Source organism: Acanthochromis polyacanthus, chromosome 2, assembly GCF_021347895.1.
Source record: "Acanthochromis polyacanthus isolate Apoly-LR-REF ecotype Palm Island chromosome 2, KAUST_Apoly_ChrSc, whole genome shotgun sequence".
Classification (NCBI taxonomy): Eukaryota; Metazoa; Chordata; class Actinopteri; family Pomacentridae; genus Acanthochromis; species Acanthochromis polyacanthus.
Genome location: NC_067114.1, coordinates 48,388,391 through 48,407,932, shown reverse-complemented (window position 1 = coordinate 48,407,932; position 19,542 = coordinate 48,388,391). Strand labels below are relative to the sequence as shown.

Here is a 19,542-nt window from a genome sequence, read left to right as displayed (position 1 = left end):
ATGCACTAAACAGACAGCCACAAAACCAAACCTCCTCCTGGTTCTCAGAACAAAACATTCAGAGTTTCAGGTGAGTCTGCTGACACCGTAAACATGGAAACAGTCAAATATCTACAGTCTGTGGAGATAAAACAACCAAAACCAGAAAGAAAGTAGAAAAAACAGACATCAGACAACAAAAACAAGAAGTGAGACACAAAATGACAAAAAGGAGAAACAAACGAGAAACTGACAGAAATGAGACAAACCAGCGACTCCTGAGGTCATCGGTTTCTTCATGTCTGCAGCCTCAGTTTGATGCACAATGAAGGAACTTTGATCAATTATTACTTTGAAGCTCAGATTTGGTGAATTTTCCGGGCAGAACCACACGATGCATTCAAAGATCACCCTGACAGTTGGAAATGTGACGACTTCACTTCTGTTCCAGTTTCTTTGCTGATAAATTGTGTCATTTGGGGGATTTTTTAAAAATAAGAATGTGGTTCAAGCACACTAGTGTTTAAAGGCTGTAAAAATAAACTCCAACAGGTGCACAGATTAATGAACCGAAGACGTTCTGACCTGAAGGCCTGAGCTCCTGGCCTCTGGGAGATTCTGGTGCTGAGGTGGATCATCTGGATCTTCAGGATCTCTGGGACGTCGGGCTGCTCTCTGACCGTCACCGAAGTCCTGAGCAGCTGGAAGGTGACGACCACGGCGACGTACTGAAACAGAGACCACCTGTTACCACAGCAACGTAATGAAACAGAGACCACCTGTTACCACAGCAACGTAATGAAACAGAGACCACCTGTTACCACAGCGACGTAATGAAACAGAGACCACCTGTTACCACGGCGACATACTGAAACGGAGACCACCTGTTACCACAGCAACGTAATGAAACAGAGACCACCTGTTACCACAGCGACGTAATGAAACAGAGACCACCTGTTACCACGGCGACGTACTGAAACAGAGACCACCTGTTACCACAGCAACGTAATGAAACAGAGACCACCTGTTACCACAGCAACGTAATGAAACAGAGACCACCTGTTACCACAGTGACGTACTGAAACAGAGACCACCTGTTACCACAACGACATACTGAAACAGAGACCACCTGTTACCACGGCGACGTACTGAAACAGAGACCACCTGTTACCACAACGACATACTGAAACAGAGACCACCTGTTACCACAACGACATACTGAAACGGAGACCACCTGTTACCACGGCGACTTACTGAAACGGAGACCACCTGTTACCACAACGACACACTGAAACGGAGACCACCTGCTACCACAACGACATACTGAAACGGAGACCACCTGCTACCACGGCGACTTACTGAAACGGAGACCACCTGCTACCACGGCGATGTACTGAAACGGAGACCACCTGCTACCACGGCGACATACTGAAACGGAGACCACCTGCTACCACGGCGACGTACTGAAACGGAGACCACCTGTTGCCACGGCGACTTACTGAAACGGAAACCACCTGTTACCACGGCGACTTACTGAAACGGAGACCACCTGCTACCACGGCGACATACTGAAACGGAGACCACCTGTTACCACGGCGACGTACTGAAACGGAGACCACCTGTTACCACGGCGACGTACTGAAAACGGAGACCACCTGTTACCACGGCGACGTACTGAAACGGAAACCACCTGTTACCACGGCGACGTACTGAAAACGGAGACCACCTTCTACCACGGCGACGTACTGAAACGGAGACCACCTGTTACCACGGCGACGTACTGAAACCGAGACCAGCTGCTACCACGGCGACGTACTGAAACGGAGACCACCTGTTACCACGGCGACGTACTGAAACGGAGACCAGCTGCTACCACGGCGACGTACTGAAACAGAGACCACCTGTTACCACGGCGACGTACTGAAACCAGGCGTAAACTAACCGTGACGTCACCCGTTGAAATGAAGCCCGGATTTTGCTACTTCCTGGTCGCCGTTTTAGATTTTTTTGGAGCCAGTGACGTAAAAAGCGTCATCAAACAGACTGGACCGGAGAGCAACTGGGGGCAGGATTGGCTGAGGACTCTCTTATCCCGCCCACATTTTACCGTAGAGGCTTCTGTTGCTGTCTATCAAGTATAACCACGCCCCCTGGCTCCGCCAACTTTAACGATTTATTTAAAATTCAGTATTGATTTATTTTAAGATCGGCCACCTGATCTCTCATTTTGACCATGAAAACTAACAGGAAAAAAATCCTGAGCTGTAGAACATCAGTCTATCACATTTTGTTTTCTCCAAAAATGAATTGGGGTCTATGGAGCAAAAGCTTTTTGGAGCCAACCCTAGCGGACGGCGTGATATTGCAAGTTTTTCACACTTCTGGGTTGGCTTTAATTCTGGAGCCAGATGCTACGTCCATCTTTATATACAGTCTATGACTGAAACAGAGACCACCTGTTACCACGGCGACGTACTGAAACAGAGATCACCTGGATGTGTTCAGCCTCATGTCCATCACCTGATGTCTGAGGATCTAAATCTCTGCGCTGATCTAACAGCTGAGTTGTTTATTTTTATTTATTCATTTATTTATTTTGTTTTGGGATAGAGGCTGTTGTTTAATGTTTATTTATTTATTTATTGGGATGGAGGCTGTTATTGAGGCTGTTGTTGAGTGTTTTCGGATGTGAGGAGTTGCTGCTGCATGAATGTGCTGCATGAACGTGCTGTAGGTGAGTCTACCTGTCGGGGCAGAGCCAGGTTGTGAGAGCTGCCGCTGTAGCCGATGGCCATGTAGAGTTTGTCCTTCTCCTCGGCCGTCATCAGCTGATCCAGTCCTGAACCTGAACACAGCAGACAAACCTTCAGTCCTCATCCCTGAGCCATGGAGGTCTCAGTCGGAGCTTCACTCACTCTCTGAGCTCTCCTCCATCTCCTGCTCCTCCTTCTTAGCCTTCCTCCCAAACCAGCTGCTGAAGAAGCCTCCTCCTCCTCCAGACGTTTTCTTCCCCACCATCTTCTGTCCGGACCGGATCACCTGCAGGAGGAACACCAGCGGTCAGAGTGGACTCCAGCTGTGGGTTAGTAAGAGCAGCAGCAGCAGAAGGTTTACCTCCATGTGGGCCTGCTGCCGGGCCAAGGTGATGTTGAACACATCCAGGACCTTCTCCAGATCCTGGAGGGGCGCAGAGCAAACATTCATTTAACACGTGAAGAAAAAAAATAGAAAAAACATTCAGAATCAGGATTCATCATCTGGAAACTGCTTCAATGAATAATTTCAAAATGTCAAAATGAATAGAGATTGTATGTTCCTGTATCATGTGTTGCCATGTGTTCCCATGTGTTGACGTGTGTTGTCATGTGTTCCCATGTGTTGACGTGTGTTGTCATGTGTTCCCATGTGTTGACGTGTGTTGTCATGTGTTCCCATGTGTTGACGTGTGTTGTCATGTGTTCCCATGTGTTGACGTGTGTTGTCATGTGTTCCCATGTGTTGACGTGTGTTGTCATGTGTTCCCATGTGTTGACGTGTGTTGTCATGTGTTCCCATGTGTTGACGTGTGTTGTCATGTGTTGCCATGTGTTGCCATGTGTTGACGTGTGTTCCCATGTGTTGACGTGTGTTCCCATGTGTTGACGTGTGTTCCCATGTGTTGACGTGTGTTGTCATGTGTTCCCATGTGTTGACGTGTGTTGTCATGTGTTTCCATGTGTTGACGTGTGTTGTCATGTGTTCCCATGTGTTGACGTGTGTTGTCATGTGTTCCCATGTGTTGACGTGTGTTGCCATGTGTTGTCATGTGTTCCCATGTGGTGCCATGTGTTCCCGTGTGTTCCCATGTGTTGACGTGTGTTGTCATGTGTTGACGTGTGTTCCCATGTGTTCCCGTGTGTTGTCATGTGTTGCCATGTGTTGACGTGTGTTCCCATGTGTTGACGTGTGTTCCCATGTGTTGACGTGTTTTGCCGTGTGTTCCCATGTGTTGACGTGTGTTCCCATGTGTTGACGTGTGTTGTCATGTGTTCCCATGTGTTGACGTGTGTTGTCATGTGTTCCCATGTGTTGACGTGTGTTGCCATGTGTTGTCATGTGTTCCCATGTGGTGCCATGTGTTCCCGTGTGTTCCCATGTGTTGACGTGTGTTGTCATGTGTTGACGTGTGTTCCCATGTGTTCCCGTGTGTTCCCATGTGTTGACGTGTGTTGTCATGTGTTGCCATGTGTTGACGTGTGTTCCCATGTGTTGACGTGTGTTCCCATGTGTTGACGTGTTTTGCCGTGTGTTCCCATGTGTTGACGTGTGTTCCCATGTGTTGACGTGTGTTGCCATGTGTTGCCATGTGTTGTCATGTGTTGCCATGTGTTGTCATGTGTTGCCATGTGTTGCCATGTGTTGACGTGTGTTGACGTGTGTTCCCATGTGTTGACGTGTGTTCCCATGTGTTGACGTGTGTTCCCATGTGTTGACGTGTTTTGCCGTGTGTTCCCATGTGTTGACGTGTGTTCCCATGTGTTGACGTGTGTTGCCATGTGTTGCCATGTGTTCCCATGTGTTCCCATGTGTTGCCATGTGTTGACGTGTGTTGCCATGTGTTGACGTGTGTTGCCATGTGTTGACATGTGTTCCCATGTGTTGACGTGTGTTGCCATGTGTTGCCGTGTGTTCCCATGTGTTGACGTGTGTTGTCATGTGTTGCCATGTGTTGTCATGTGTTCCCATGTGGTGCCATGTGTTCCCGTGTGTTCCCATGTGTTGACGTGTGTTGTCATGTGGTCCCGTGTGGTCCCGTGTGGTCCCGTGTGTTGCCGTGTGTTCCCGTGTGTTCCCGTGTGTTCCCATGTGTTGCCGTGTGGTCCCGTGTGGTCCCGTGTGTTGCCGTGTGTTGCCGTGTGTTGCCATGTGGTCCCGTGTGGTGCCGTGTGATCCTGTGTGGTCCCGTGTGGTCCCGTGTGGTCCCGTGTGTTGACGTGTGTTGTCGTGTGGTGCCGTGTGGTCCCGTGTGGTCCCGTGTGTTGCCGTGTGTTCCCGTGTGTTCCCGTGTGTTCCCATGTGTTGCCGTGTGGTCCCGTGTGTTGCCGTGTGTTGCCATGTGGTCCCGTGTGGTGCCGTGTGATCCTGTGTGGTCCCGTGTGGTCCCGTGTGTTGACGTGTGTTGTCATGGGGTCCCGTGTGGTCCCGTGTGGTCCCATGTGTTGCCGTGTGGTCCCGTGTGTTGCCGTGTGTTGCCATGTGGTCCCGTGTGGTGCCATGTGTTCCCATGTGTTGACATGTGTTCCCATGTGTTGACGTGTGTTGCCATGTGTTGCCGTGTGTTCCCATGTGTTGACGTGTGTTGTCATGTGTTGCCATGTGTTGTCATGTGTTCCCATGTGGTGCCATGTGTTCCCGTGTGTTCCCATGTGTTGACGTGTGTTGTCATGTGGTCCCGTGTGGTCCCGTGTGGTCCCGTGTGTTGCCGTGTGTTCCCGTGTGTTCCCGTGTGTTCCCATGTGTTGCCGTGTGGTCCCGTGTGGTCCCGTGTGTTGCCGTGTGTTGCCATGTGGTCCCGTGTGGTGCCGTGTGATCCTGTGTGGTCCCGTGTGGTCCCGTGTGGTCCCGTGTGTTGACGTGTGTTGTCATGTGGTGCCGTGTGGTCCCGTGTGGTCCCGTGTGTTGCCGTGTGTTCCCGTGTGTTCCCATGTGTTGCCGTGTGGTCCCGTGTGTTGCCGTGTGTTGCCATGTGGTCCCGTGTGGTGCCGTGTGATCCTGTGTGGTCCCGTGTGGTCCCGTGTGGTCCCGTGTGTTGACGTGTGTTGTCATGGGGTCCCGTGTGGTCCCGTGTGGTCCCATGTGTTGCCGTGTGGTCCCGTGTGGTCCCGTGTGGTGCCGTGTGTTGCCATGTGGTCCCGTGTGGTGCCATGTGTTCCCATGTGTTGACGTGTGTTGTCGTGTGTTGCCATGTGTTGTCATGTGTTCCCATGTGGTGCCATGTGTTCCCGTGTGTTCCCATGTGTTGACGTGTGTTGTCATGTGGTCCCGTGTGGTCCCGTGTGGTCCCGTGTGTTCCCATGTGTTGCCGTGTGTTCCCGTGTGGTCCCGTGTGTTCCCATGTGTTCCCGTGTGTTCCCGTGTGTTCCCATGTGTTGCCGTGTGGTCCCGTGTGGTCCCGTGTGGTCCCGTGTGTTGCCGTGTGTTGCCATGTGGTCCCGTGTGGTGCCGTGTGATCCTGTGTGGTCCCGTGTGGTCCCGTGTGTTGCTGTGTGTTCCCGTGTGTTGCTGTGTGTTCCCCTGTGTTGCTGTGTGGTCCCGTGTGTTGCTATGTGTTATCATGTGTTGCCATGCAGTGCCCTGTGTTCTCATGTGTTCCCGTGTGTTGCCGTGTGTTGCCATGTGTTGCCATGTGTTCCCATGTGTTGCCATGTGTTGCCATGTGTTGCCATGTGTTGCCATGTGTTGCCATGTGTTGCCATGTGTTGCCATGTGTTGCCGTGTGTTGCCATGTGTTGCCGTGTGTTGCCATGTGTTGCCGTGTGTTCCCGTGTGTTCCCGTGTGTTGCCATGTGGTCCCGTGTGGTCCCGTGTGGTCCCGTGTGGTCCCATGAGTTCTCGTGTGTTGCCATGTGTTCCCGTGTGTTGCCATGTGTTCCCATGTGTTCCCGTGTGTTGCCGTGTGTTCCCGTGTGTTGCCATGTGTTGCCATGTGTTCCCGTGTGGTCCCGTGTGGTCCCGTGTGTTCCCATGTGTTCCCATGTGTTGCCGTGTGTTGCCGTGTGTTGCCGTGTGTTGCCGTGTGTTGCCGTGTGGTCCCGTGTGGTCCCGTGTGTTCCCATGAGTTCTCGTGTGTTGCCATGTGTTGCCATGTGTTGCCATGTGTTGCCATGTGTTGCCATGTGTTGCCGTGTGTTCCCATGTGGCCATGTGGTCCTGTGTGTTCCCATGTGTTCCCGTGTGTTGCCGTGTGTTTCCGTGTGTTGCTGTGTGTTCCCATGTGTTGCCGTGTGTTTCCGTGTGTTGCTGTGTGTTCCCGTGTGTTCCCGTGTGTTGCCGTGTGTTGCCGTGTGTTGCCGTGTGTTCCCGTGTGTTCCCGTGTGTTCCCGTGTGGTCCCATGTGTTGCCATGTGTTGCCATGTGTTGCCATGTGTTGCCATGTGTTGCCGTGTGTTGCCGTGTGTTGCCGTGTGTTGCCGTGTGTTCCCGTGTGTTCCCGTGTGTTCCCGTGTGTTGCCATGTGGTCCCGTGTGGTCCCGTGTGGTCCCGTGTGGTCCCATGAGTTCTCGTGTGTTGCCATGTGTTCCCGTGTGTTGCCATGTGTTCCCATGTGTTCCCGTGTGTTGCCGTGTGTTCCCGTGTGTTGCCATGTGTTGCCATGTGTTGCCATGTGTTGCCATGTGTTCCCGTGTGGTCCCGTGTGGTCCCGTGTGTTCCCATGTGTTCCCATGTGTTGCCATGTGTTGCCATGTGTTGCCGTGTGTTGCCGTGTGTTGCCGTGTGTTCCCGTGTGTTCCCGTGTGGTCCCGTGTGGTCCCGTGTGTTCCCATGAGTTCTCGTGTGTTGCCATGTGTTGCCATGTGTTGCCATGTGTTGCCGTGTGTTCCCATGTGGCCATGTGGTCCTGTGTGTTCCCATGTGTTCCCGTGTGTTGCCGTGTGTTTCCGTGTGTTGCTGTGTGTTCCCGTGTGTTGCCGTGTGTTTCCGTGTGTTGCTGTGTGTTCCCGTGTGTTGCCGTGTGTTCCCGTGTGTTCCCGTGTGTTGCCGTGTGTTGCCGTGTGTTGCCGTGTGTTGCCGTGTGTTCCCGTGTGGTCCCATGTGTTGCCATGTGTTGCCACGTGTTCCCACGTGTTCCCGTGTGTTGCCGTGTGTTGCCGTGTGTTGCCATGTGTTCCCGTGTGTTCCCGTGTGTTCCCGTGTGTTGCCGTGTGTTGCCGTGTGTTGCCGTGTGTTCCCGTGTGGTCCCGTGTGGTCCCATGTGTTGCCATGTGTTGCCACGTGTTCCCACGTGTTCCCGTGTGTTGCCGTGTGTTCCCGTGTGTTGCCATGTGTTCCCGTGTGTTCCCGTGTGTTCCCGTGTGTTGCCGTGTGTTGCCGTGTGTTGCCATGTGGTCCTGCGTGGTCCTGTGTGTTCCCATGTGTTCCCGTGTGTTGCCGTGTGTTGCCGTGTGTTGCCGTGTGTTGCCGTGTGTTTCCGTGTGTTGCCGTGTGTTCCCGTGTGGTCCCATGTGTTGCCACGTGTTCCCGTGTGTTGCCGTGTGTTCCCGTGTGTTGCCACGTGTTCCCACGTGTTCCCGTGTGTTCCCGTGTGTTCCCGTGTGTTGCCGTGTGTTCCCGTGTGTTGCCATGTGTTCCCGTGTGTTGCCGTGTGTTCCCGTGTGTTGCCGTGTGTTCCCCTGTGTTGCCATGTGGTCCTGCGTGGTCCTGTGTGTTCCCATGTGTTGCCGTGTGTTTCCGTGTGTTGCCGTGTGTTTCCGTGTGTTGCCGTGTGTTTCCGTGTGTTGCCGTGTGTTCCCGTGTGTTGCCGTGTGTTCCCCTGTGTTGCTGTGTGTTCCTGTGTGGTCCCGTGTGTTGCCGTGTGTTCCCGTGTGTTGCCATGCTGTGCCATGTGGTCCCGTTAATGTTTATCGTACAGAGCTGCTTCAGAACCTCCGGCTCCTCACCTGGATGTGTTTCTCGGTGTCCTGGCCCGGCTTGCTGTGGCTCAGCAGCTTGGTCTTGTAGGCAGTCTTGTAGGCCCGGAGGTTCTGGCGGTGCTGCCGGATGTTGGACCAGGACCACATGTGGCTGAGGCGGCGGATGTGGACCTCCAGGATGCTTTTGAAGCTGTACATCCACCTGACAGAAAAGGAGAAGCTATCAGACCTCCTGGTCCTGCTCGCTGAAGATAAGCCAATCCCTCTAGCGCAGGGGTGTCAAGATCCGTTCCTGGAGGGCCGCTATCCTGCATGTTTTAGATGTTTCCCTCTTCCAACACAGCTGATTCAAATGATCAGGCTCGTTATCAGGCTTCTGCTGAGCTTGATGATAAGCTGATCATTTGAATCAGGTGTGTTGGAAGAGGGAAACATCTAAAACATGCAGGACAGTGGCCCTCCAGGAACTGAGTTTGACACCCCTGCTCTAGCGCCTTCTGCAAGACCGACATGTGTTCTTCACATGTTTCAGTCTGATCTGTGATTAGCGTGTACCGGCCCGTTGGAGGTTTACTGAGTTTCTGGTTCATATTCCTGCAGTTTATCGTGTTTTCTTTCAAACTGACCAGAGTTTAGCGTTCCTGCTGACGGGAACGTCGGGTCGGAACTTCCTGTAGGGGGCGTTCTTCACCATGCAGTCGATGGACTCCAGCAGCTCCACCATGGTCAGGTACTGCAGAGACACACAGACACCTGTCTCACCTGTCCGGCTAACCTGCTGCCCCCCGTCACCCCAACTAAATCCCGCTTACCTGTGGTTTAGTTACCTGTGGTTGGTTAGCCGTGGTTGATTAGCCGTGGTTTAGCTACCTGTTGTTTAGTTACCTGTGGTTGGTTAGCTGTGGTTTATCTACCTGTGGTTTGATACCTGTGGTTTAGCTACCCGTCGTTGGTTAGCTGTGGTTGGTTAGCTGTGGTTTGGTTACTTGTGGTTTAGCTACTTGTGGCTTGGTTAGCTGTGGCTTGGTTAGCTGTGGTTGGTTAGCTGTGGTTTAGCTACCTGTGGTTTGATACCTGTGGTTTAGCTACCTGTCGTTGGTTAGCTGTGGTTGGTTAGCTGTGGTTTGGTTACTTGTGGTTTAGCTACTTGTGGTTAGTTACCTGTGGCTTGGTTAGCTGTGGTTGGTTAGCTGTGGTTTAGCTACCTGTGGTTTGGCTACCTGTCGTTGGTTAGCTGTGGTTGGTTACCTACCTGTGGTTGGTTAGCTGTGGTTGGTTAGCTACCTGTGGTTGGTAACCTGTGGTTGGTTACCTGTGGTTGGTTAGCTACCTGTGGTTGGTAACCTGTGGTTGGTTACCTGTGGTTGGTTAGCTACCTGTGGTTGGTAACCTGTGGTTGATTAGCTGTGGTTGGTTAGCTGTGGTTTGGTTACTTGTGTTTAGCTACCTGTGGTTTAGTTACCTGTGGCTTGGTTAGCTGTGGTTGGTTAGCTGTGGTTTAGCTACCTGTGGTTTGGTCATCTCGATGGCGATGTTCTGGACCTCCAGATTGAAGGTCCACCTTGGGAGTTTTCAGCTCCAGCTCAGCGTTGGGGTTTGATGCACATTTTAGCAGAGGCAAAGATGGGCTTGAAAACTTAGAGAGAAACATTTGAGAGAAACCCGTCATTCGTCTTTTACTCGGAACGTCTCGAGGCGTCTGAAGCTGCAGCGTTGGATCCAAAAATTTATCAGCTGGTACATTTCCCTCCAGAAAGGACAGACCTTCATAAAATCAGATTCTCTGTCTGTAGTTTGATCATTGAAAATTCTGACAAAGATTTAAAATGAAGAATAAAAGGTGTTTCAGGGGGAATGAAGATTCTAAGCAGCAGAGAAGAGAACATCGGTTAGATTCACTGAGGTTCTACTGAGTTCTCCTCATCTCTGAACTCACTGTAGTGATGCTTCGGTAGATTCCTGTTCCTTACTGCTGATCCCACATTTCAGCTGATCCTGAAGGAGAACAGGAGAGTCTGGATCAGTACCGACTACAGGTGGAGGAGGAATGAACGAATGAATGAATGAATGAATGAATGAATGATGGGGTGAATGAACGAATGAATGAATGAATGATGGGGTGAATGAACGAATGAACGAATGAATGAATGAATGAATGATGGGAGCTCAGCTCACCACAATGTCCTGCCATGATCCTCTGTAGAAGATGGGACTGTTGACGTTCCAGTAGGCACAGAGACACTCCAGCCGGCCCAGCTGACAAACAGAAAACAGAAACAAGTAAACAACAACAGCAGCTAGTTTACTGACTGATGGAAACTTTACTGCAAAAACCTTCTGAACCGAAAACCTGCTGGAAGGTTTAAGAAGCTTTTTATCTTTAAAAAAATCTCCAAAATTACACAATTTATCAGCCAGATACTGCAAAAATAGAACTTAAACTTTCTGATGGTCTGTAAACGCATCATCTGACTTGGTTTCCACATGGAAAACTGAACAAATCATTTCCTTTTAAAAATTATCACAAAGAACCGATTGCAGCAGATCCTCTAGAACCAGAACCTCCTCCTGGTTCTGGTTCTCCAGGACCAACTCAGCTCAGACCAAAACATTCAGAGAGTTTTAGGTTGAACTGCAGGCAGTGTTTCCTCTGACAGACTGACAGAAAAACCAAAAAAAATAAATGCAGTAGAAACAGAGAACAGAGGAGCAGGTTGTTGGAGATCCATCCAGCATGGAGGAACATCTACAGATGAGGAGAGGAGACATGGAGATAGAAAACATCTACAGGATGAAGAGAGAAGACTGACCAGAAAGAGAGAGAAAGGAAAAAAATACAGACACAAACGAGACACAAAACCAGTTGTTTCACCTTATAGATGATCTTTGCTGCTTCGTTCAGGATACACGACTTCCAGTTCTCATCAGTGGTCTGAAAAACAGCAACAGCACGACACGTCAGCACCTGAGCACGTAAGTCTAGGTGTGTGTGTGTGTGTGTGTGTGTGTGTGTGTGTGTGTGCACGCGACCTGCAGACTGAGCTCTGATAGGTCACTCCCATAGACAGGGGGCGCTGTGGGTCTGACATCTGAAAACAGACCAGAAGTCACATGACTCTTCACCTGCTGAGACTCTTTACAGGTCGACAGGTGACATGTGACTCACCTGTCCAACCCCAAACACTAAACTCCTGAAGGAGAACCTGGATCAGTACTTACGTCATCCTCGTACCGCAGGTGGATGCTGCTTATCTTCACCTGCAGGTTTTTGATCACCTGAGTGGCCAGTTTCTCCACAAACGTGTCCTTCTTCTCCTCCTGAGGTTTGTCTGAAACAACACAGACTATGAGGAGTCCTGACACACCTGGGACTCACACCTGGGACTCACACCTGGGACTCACACCTGGGACTCACACCTGAGCGGGTGGAACAGGTAACTCACCTGCTTTGTTGTCATGCCGTTTCAGCTTCTTGAAAGCCTTTTTTTTGCTTTTTTTGTTTTTTACATCCCTTTGGGACTTCGGCAGCGTTACAGGAAAGACGGCAGTTAGTGACAGAAAAGCCCGAAAACACAGACAGAGCAGAAAGCAGCACACCTGGAACACACCTGGACTCACACATCACAGGGTTTGGATTGGACAGAAATGTGCAGGTGAGAGGAGAGAAGCAAATCACAGCACAGAGGGACTAACTCATCAGAGGCGACTGACACTTCACTGTCACATATTAAAGGTGTATATACACCTGTAGTACACGCCTGTAATCTACAACTGTAACATTCACCTGTGATCATGTGTGTTATAGTGTGTGTGTGTTACCGTTGTGCGGCTCCTTGTAAACAACACTCTCCAGACTGAACAGCAGATCTCCAGTCTGAGATGCTGACAGCAAACGCAGCATGAACAGGACGACACATTAACACGTTAATGAACAGTACGACACGTTAATGAACGGGACGACACATTAACACGTTAATGAACGGGACGACACGTTAATGAACGGGACGACACGTTAATGAACGGGACGACACGTTAATGAACGGGACGACACGTTAATGAACGGACGACACGTTCATGAACGGGACGACACGTTAATGAACGGGACGACACGTTAATGAACGGACGACACCTTAATACGTTAATACGTTCATGAACAGGACGACACGTTCGTGAACGTATTAACGTGTCGTCCCGTTCATGAACACGTTAATGAACGGGACGACACGTTAATACGTTCATGAACAGGACGACACGTTCATGAACGAGACGACACGTTCATGAACGGGACGACACGTTATTACGTTCATGAACGGGACGACACGTTCATGAACGGGACGACACGTTCATGAACGGGACGACACGTTAACACGTTAATGAACAGGAACGACACGTTAATGAACGGGACGACACGTTAATTGAACGGGACGACACGTTAATGAACAGGGACGACACGTTAATGAACGGGACGACACGTTAATGAACAGGACGACACGTTAATGAACGGGACGACACGTTAATGAACAGGACGACACGTTAATGAACGGGAACGACACGTTAATGAACAGGACGACACGTTAATGAACGGACGACACGTTAATGAACGGGACGACACGTTAATGAACGGGACGACACGTTCATGAACGGGACGACACGTTCATGAACGGGACGACACGTTCATGAACGGGACGACACGTTAATACGTTCATGAACGGGACGAGACGTTCATGAACAGGACGACACGTTAACACGTTAATGAACAGGACGACACGTTAATGAACGGGACGACACGTTAATGAACGGGACGACACGTTAATGAACAGGACGACACGTTAATGAACAGGACGACAAGTAATGAACAGGACGACACGTTAATGGAACGGGACGACACCTTAACACGTTAATGAACGGGACGACACCTTAACACGTTAATGAACAGGACGACACGTTAATGAACGGGACGACACGTTAATAACGGGACGACACGTTAATGAACGGGACGACACGTTAATGAACAGGACGAACACGTTAATGAACGGGACGACACGTTAATGAACGGGACGACACGTTAACACGTTAATGAACAGGACGACACGTTAATGAACAGGACGACACGTTAACACGTTAATGAACAGGACGACACGTTAATGAACAGGACGACACGTTAATGAACGGGACGACACGTTAACACGTTAACGAACGGGACGACACGTTAATGAACGGGACGACACGTTAATGAACGGGACGACACGTTAATGAACGGGACGACACGTTAAACGAATGGGACGACACGTTAACGAACAGGGCGACACGTTAACGAACAGGGCGACACGTTAATGAACGGGACGACACGTTAACGAACAGGGCGACACGTTAACGAACAGGACGACACGTTAACGAACAGGACGACACGTTAACGAACAGGACGACACGTTCATGAAGGGACGACACGTTAACGGAACGTTCATGAACGGGACGACACGTTCATGAACGGGACGACACGTTCATGAACGGGACGGCACGTCATGAACGGGACGACACGTTAACACGTTAATGAACAGGACGACACGTTAATGAACGGGGATGACACGTTAATGAACAGGACGACACGTTTAATGAACGGGACGACACCTTAACACGTAATGAACGGGACGACACGTTAATGAACGGGACGACAAGTTAATGAACGGGACGACAAGTTAATGAACGGGACGACAAGTTAATGAACGGGACGACACATTAATGAACAGGACGACACATTAATGAACGGGACGACACCTTAACACGTTAATGAATGGGACGACAAGTTAATGAACGGGACGACAAGTTAATGAACGGGACGACAAGTTAATGAACGGGACGACACGTTAATGAACGGGACGACACATTAATGAACAGGACGACACATTAATGAACGGGACGACACCTTAACACGTTAATGAATGGGACGACAAGTTAATGAACGGGACGACACGTTAATGAATGGGACGACACGTTAATGAACGGGACGACACCTTAACATGTTAATGAACGGGACGACAAGTTAATGAACGGGACGACACGTTAATGAATGGGACGTCACGTTAATGAACGGAACGACACCTTAACATGTTAATGAACAGGACGACACGTTAATGAACGGGACGACACCTTAACACGTTAATGAACGGGACGACAAGTTAATGAACGGGACGACAAGTTAATGAACGGGACGACACGTTAATGAATAGGACGACACGTTAATGAACAGGACGACACATTAATGAACGGGACGACACGTTAATGAACAGGACGACACATTAATGAACAGGACGACACATTAATGAACGGGACGACACCTTAACACGTTAATGAATGGGACGACAAGTTAATGAACGGGACGACACGTTAATGAATGGGACGACACATTAATGAACGGGACGACACCTTAACACGTTAATGAATGGGACAACACGTTAATGAACGGGACGACACCTTAACATGTTAATGAACGGGACGACAAGTTAATGAACGGGACGACACGTTAATGAATGGGACGTCACGTTAATGAACGGAACGACACCTTAACATGTTAATGAACAGGACGACACGTTAATGAACGGGACGACACGTTAATGAACAGGACGGACACGTTAATGAACGGGACGACACGTTAATGAACGGGACGACACGTTAACGAATGGGACGACACGTTAACGAACAGGGCGACCACGTTAACGGAAACAGGACGACACATTAATGAACGGGACGACACGTTAATGAACGGGACGACACGTTAATGAACGGGACGACACGTTCACGAATGGGACGACACGTTAACGAACAGGGCGACACGTTAACGAACAGGACGACACAGTTAATGAACGGGACGACACGTTCATGAATGGGGACGACACGTTTCATTAGAACGGGACGACACGTTCGATGAACCGGGACGGACACCTTAACACGTTTAATGAACAGGGACGACACGTTAATGAACGGGACGACACAGTTAATGAGACGGGCACGACACCGTTAATTGAACGGGACGACACGCTTTAATGAACGGGCACGACACGTTAAGATGAACGGAGACGACACGTTAATGAACAGGACGACACGTAATCGAAACGGGACGACCGTTTAATGAACGGGACGGACACATTAATGAACGGGACGACACGTTCTCTGAACGCGGACGACACGTTAATGAAACGGGGACGACACGTTCAAGAACGGGACGCACGTTAATACGTTCATGAACGGGACGGACGGTCATGAACAGGACGACACTTAACGACGTTAATGAACAGGACGACACCGTTAATGAACGGGGACGACACGTAATGAACGGGACGAACCGTTAATGAACAGGACGACACGTTAATGAACAGGACGACACGTTAATGAACAGGACGACACGTTAATGAACGGGACGACACCTTAACACGTTAATGAACGGGACGACACCTTAAACACGTTAATGAACAGGACGACACGTTAATGAACGGGACGACACGTTAATGAACGGGACGACACGTTAATGAACAGGACGACACGTTAATGAACAGGACGACACGTTAACCACGTTAATGAACAGGACGACACGTTAATGAACAGGACGACACGTTAATGAACGGGACGACACCCGTTAACACTGTTAACGAACGGGACGACACGTTAATGAACGGGACGACACGTTAATGAACGGGACGACACGTTAACGAATGGGACGACACCGTTAACGAACAGGGCGACACGTTAACGAACAGGGCGACACGTTAATGAACGGGACGACACGTTCACGAATGGGACGACACGTTAACGAACAGGCGACACGTTAAACGAACAGGACGACACGTTAATGGAACGGGACGACACGTTAACACGTTACACGAACGGACGACACGTTAATGACAGGACGACACGTTAATGACGAGGACGACACGTTAACGAATGGGACGACACGTTAACGAACAGGGCGACACGTTAACGAACAGGGCGACACGTTAATGAACGGGACGACACGTTCACGAAATGGGACGACACGTTAACGAACAGGGCGACACGTTAACGAACAGCGACACGTTAATGAACAGGACGACACGTTCATGAAAGGGACGACACGTTCATGAACGGGACGACACGTTCATGAACGGGACGACACGTTAACACGTTAATGAACAGGACGACACGTTAATGAACGGGATGACACGTTAATGAACAGGACGACACGTTAATGAACGGGACGACACCTTAACACGTTAATGATGAACGGGACGACACGTTAATGAACGGACGACAAGTTAATGAACGGGACGACAAGTTAATGAACGGGACGACAAGTTAATGAACGGGACGACACGTTAATGAACGGGACGACACATTAATGAACAGGACGACACATTAATGAACGGGACGACACCTTAACACACGTTAAGAAATGGGACGACAAGTTAATGACGGGACGACACGTTAAGTGAATGGGACGACACGTTAATGAACCGGGACGACACCTTAACATGTTAATGAACGGGACGAACAATTAATGAACGGGACGACACGTTAATGATGGACGTCACGTTAATGAACGGGAACGACACCTTAACAATGTAATGAACAGGACGACACGTTAATGAACGGGACGACACCTTAACACGTTAATGAACGGGACGACACGTTAATGAACGGGACGACAAGTAATGAACGGGCGACACGTTAATTGAATGACCGACACGTTAATGAACAGACGACACATTAATGACGGGACGACACGTTAATGAACAGGACGACCATTAATGAACAGGACGACACATTAATGAACGGGGACGACACCTTAACACGTAATGAATGGGACGACAAAGTTAATGAACGGGACGACACGTTAATGAATGGGGACGACACATTAATGAACGGGACGACACCTTAACACGTTAATGAATTGGGACGACACGTTAAATTGAAACGGGCGACACCTGGAACATCGTTAAATGAACGGGACGACAAGTATAATGAACGGGACGACGCGTTAGATGAATGGGAGTCACGTTAATGAACCGGAAACGACACTCTTAACATGTTGATGAAACAGGACGACACGTTACATGAACGGGACGACACGTTAATGGAAACAGGACGACACGTTTAATGAACGGGACGACACATTAATGAACGGGACGACACGTTACGAATGGGACGACAACAGTTAAACGAACAGGGCGACACCTGTAACCGAACAGGACGACACATTAATGAACGGGACGACCACAGTGACATGAACGGGACGGAACACGTTAATGAAACGGGACGACACGTTCACGAATGGGACGACACGTTAAGAACAGGGCGACACGTTAACGACAGGACGACACGTATGAACGGGACGAACACGTTCATGAATGGGAGACACGTTCATGAATGGGACGACACGTTCATGAACGGACGACACGTTCATGAACGGACGAACATCGTTAACACGTTAATGAACAGGCGACACGTTAATGAACGGGATGACACGTTAATGAACAGGACGACACGTTAATGAACGGGACGACACGCTTAACACGTTAATGAACGGGACAACACGTTAATGAACGGGACGACAAGTTAATGAACGGGACGACACGTTAATGAACGGGACGACAACGTTAATGAACAGGACGCACATTAATGAACGGGACGACACCTAACACGTTAATGATGGGACAACACGTTAATGAACGGGGACGACACCTTAACATGTTATGAACGGGGACGACAAGTTAATGAACGGGACGACACGTTAATGAATCGGGACGTCACGTTAATGAACGGAACGACACCTTAACATGTTAATTGAACAGAGACGACACGTTAATGAACGGGACGACACGTTAATGAACAGGACGACACGTTAATGAACGGGGACGACACGTTAATGAACGGGACGACAACGTTAACGAATGGGACGACACGTTAACGAACAGCGGCGACACGTTAACGAACAGGACGACACATTAATGAACGGGACGACACGTAATGAACGGGACGACACGTTTAATGAACGGGACGACACGTTCACGAATGGGACGACACGTTAACGAACAGGGGCGACACGTTAACGAACAGGACGACACGTTAATGAACGGGACGACACGTTCAATGAATGGGACGACACGTTCATGAACGGGACGACACGTTCATGAACGGGACAACACCTTAACACGTTAATGAACGGGACGACACGTTAATGAACGGGACGACACGTTAATGAACGGGACGGACACGTTAATGAACGGGACGACACGTTAATGAACGGGACGACACGTTAATGAACAGGACGACACGTTAATGAACGGACGACACGTTAATGAACGGGACGACACATTAATGAACGGGACGACACGTTCATGAACGGGACGAACACGTTAATGAACGGGGACGACACGTTCATGAACGGGACGACACGTTAATACGTTCATGAACGGGACGAGACGTTCATGACAGGACGACACGTTAACACGTTAGATGAACAGGACGACAACGTTAATGAACGGGGACGACACGTTAATGAACGGGACGACACGGTTAATGAACAGACGACACGTTAATGAACAGGACGACACGTTAATGAACAGGACGACACGTTAATGAACGGGACGACACCTTACACGTTAATGAACGGGACGACACCTTAACACGTTAATGAACAGGACGACACGTTAATGAACGGGACGACACGTTAATGAACGGGACGACAACGTTAATGAACAGGACGACACGTTAATGAACAGGACGACACGTTAACACGTTAATGAACAGGACGACACGTTAATGAACAGGACGACACGTTAATGAACGGGACGACACGTTAACACTTAACGAACGGGCGACACGTTAATGACGGGACGACACGTTAATGAACAGGACGACACGTTAATGAACGGGACGACACGTTAACGAATGGGACGACACGTTAACGAACAGGGCGACACGT

At 49.9% G+C, this 19,542-nt stretch overlaps 1 protein-coding gene across 1 annotated transcript in view; it reads right to left on the bottom strand.

The window, feature by feature from the left end:
* Positions 1-19,542, bottom strand: part of LOC110963021 (intermembrane lipid transfer protein VPS13C) — a 104,373-nt gene that overhangs the window by 70,886 nt on the left and 13,945 nt on the right. Inside the window, 16 exon segments of the mRNA XM_051941096.1 lie at positions 565-707; positions 2,724-2,824; positions 2,895-3,018; positions 3,094-3,156; positions 8,616-8,790; positions 9,215-9,321; positions 10,095-10,139; positions 10,141-10,185; positions 10,187-10,224; positions 10,525-10,543; positions 10,545-10,583; positions 10,764-10,844; positions 11,461-11,520; positions 11,619-11,638; positions 11,641-11,677; positions 11,808-11,917. Of these exon segments, the coding sequence (XP_051797056.1) occupies positions 565-707; positions 2,724-2,824; positions 2,895-3,018; positions 3,094-3,156; positions 8,616-8,790; positions 9,215-9,321; positions 10,095-10,139; positions 10,141-10,185; positions 10,187-10,224; positions 10,525-10,543; positions 10,545-10,583; positions 10,764-10,844; positions 11,461-11,520; positions 11,619-11,638; positions 11,641-11,677; positions 11,808-11,917 (1,207 nt within the window).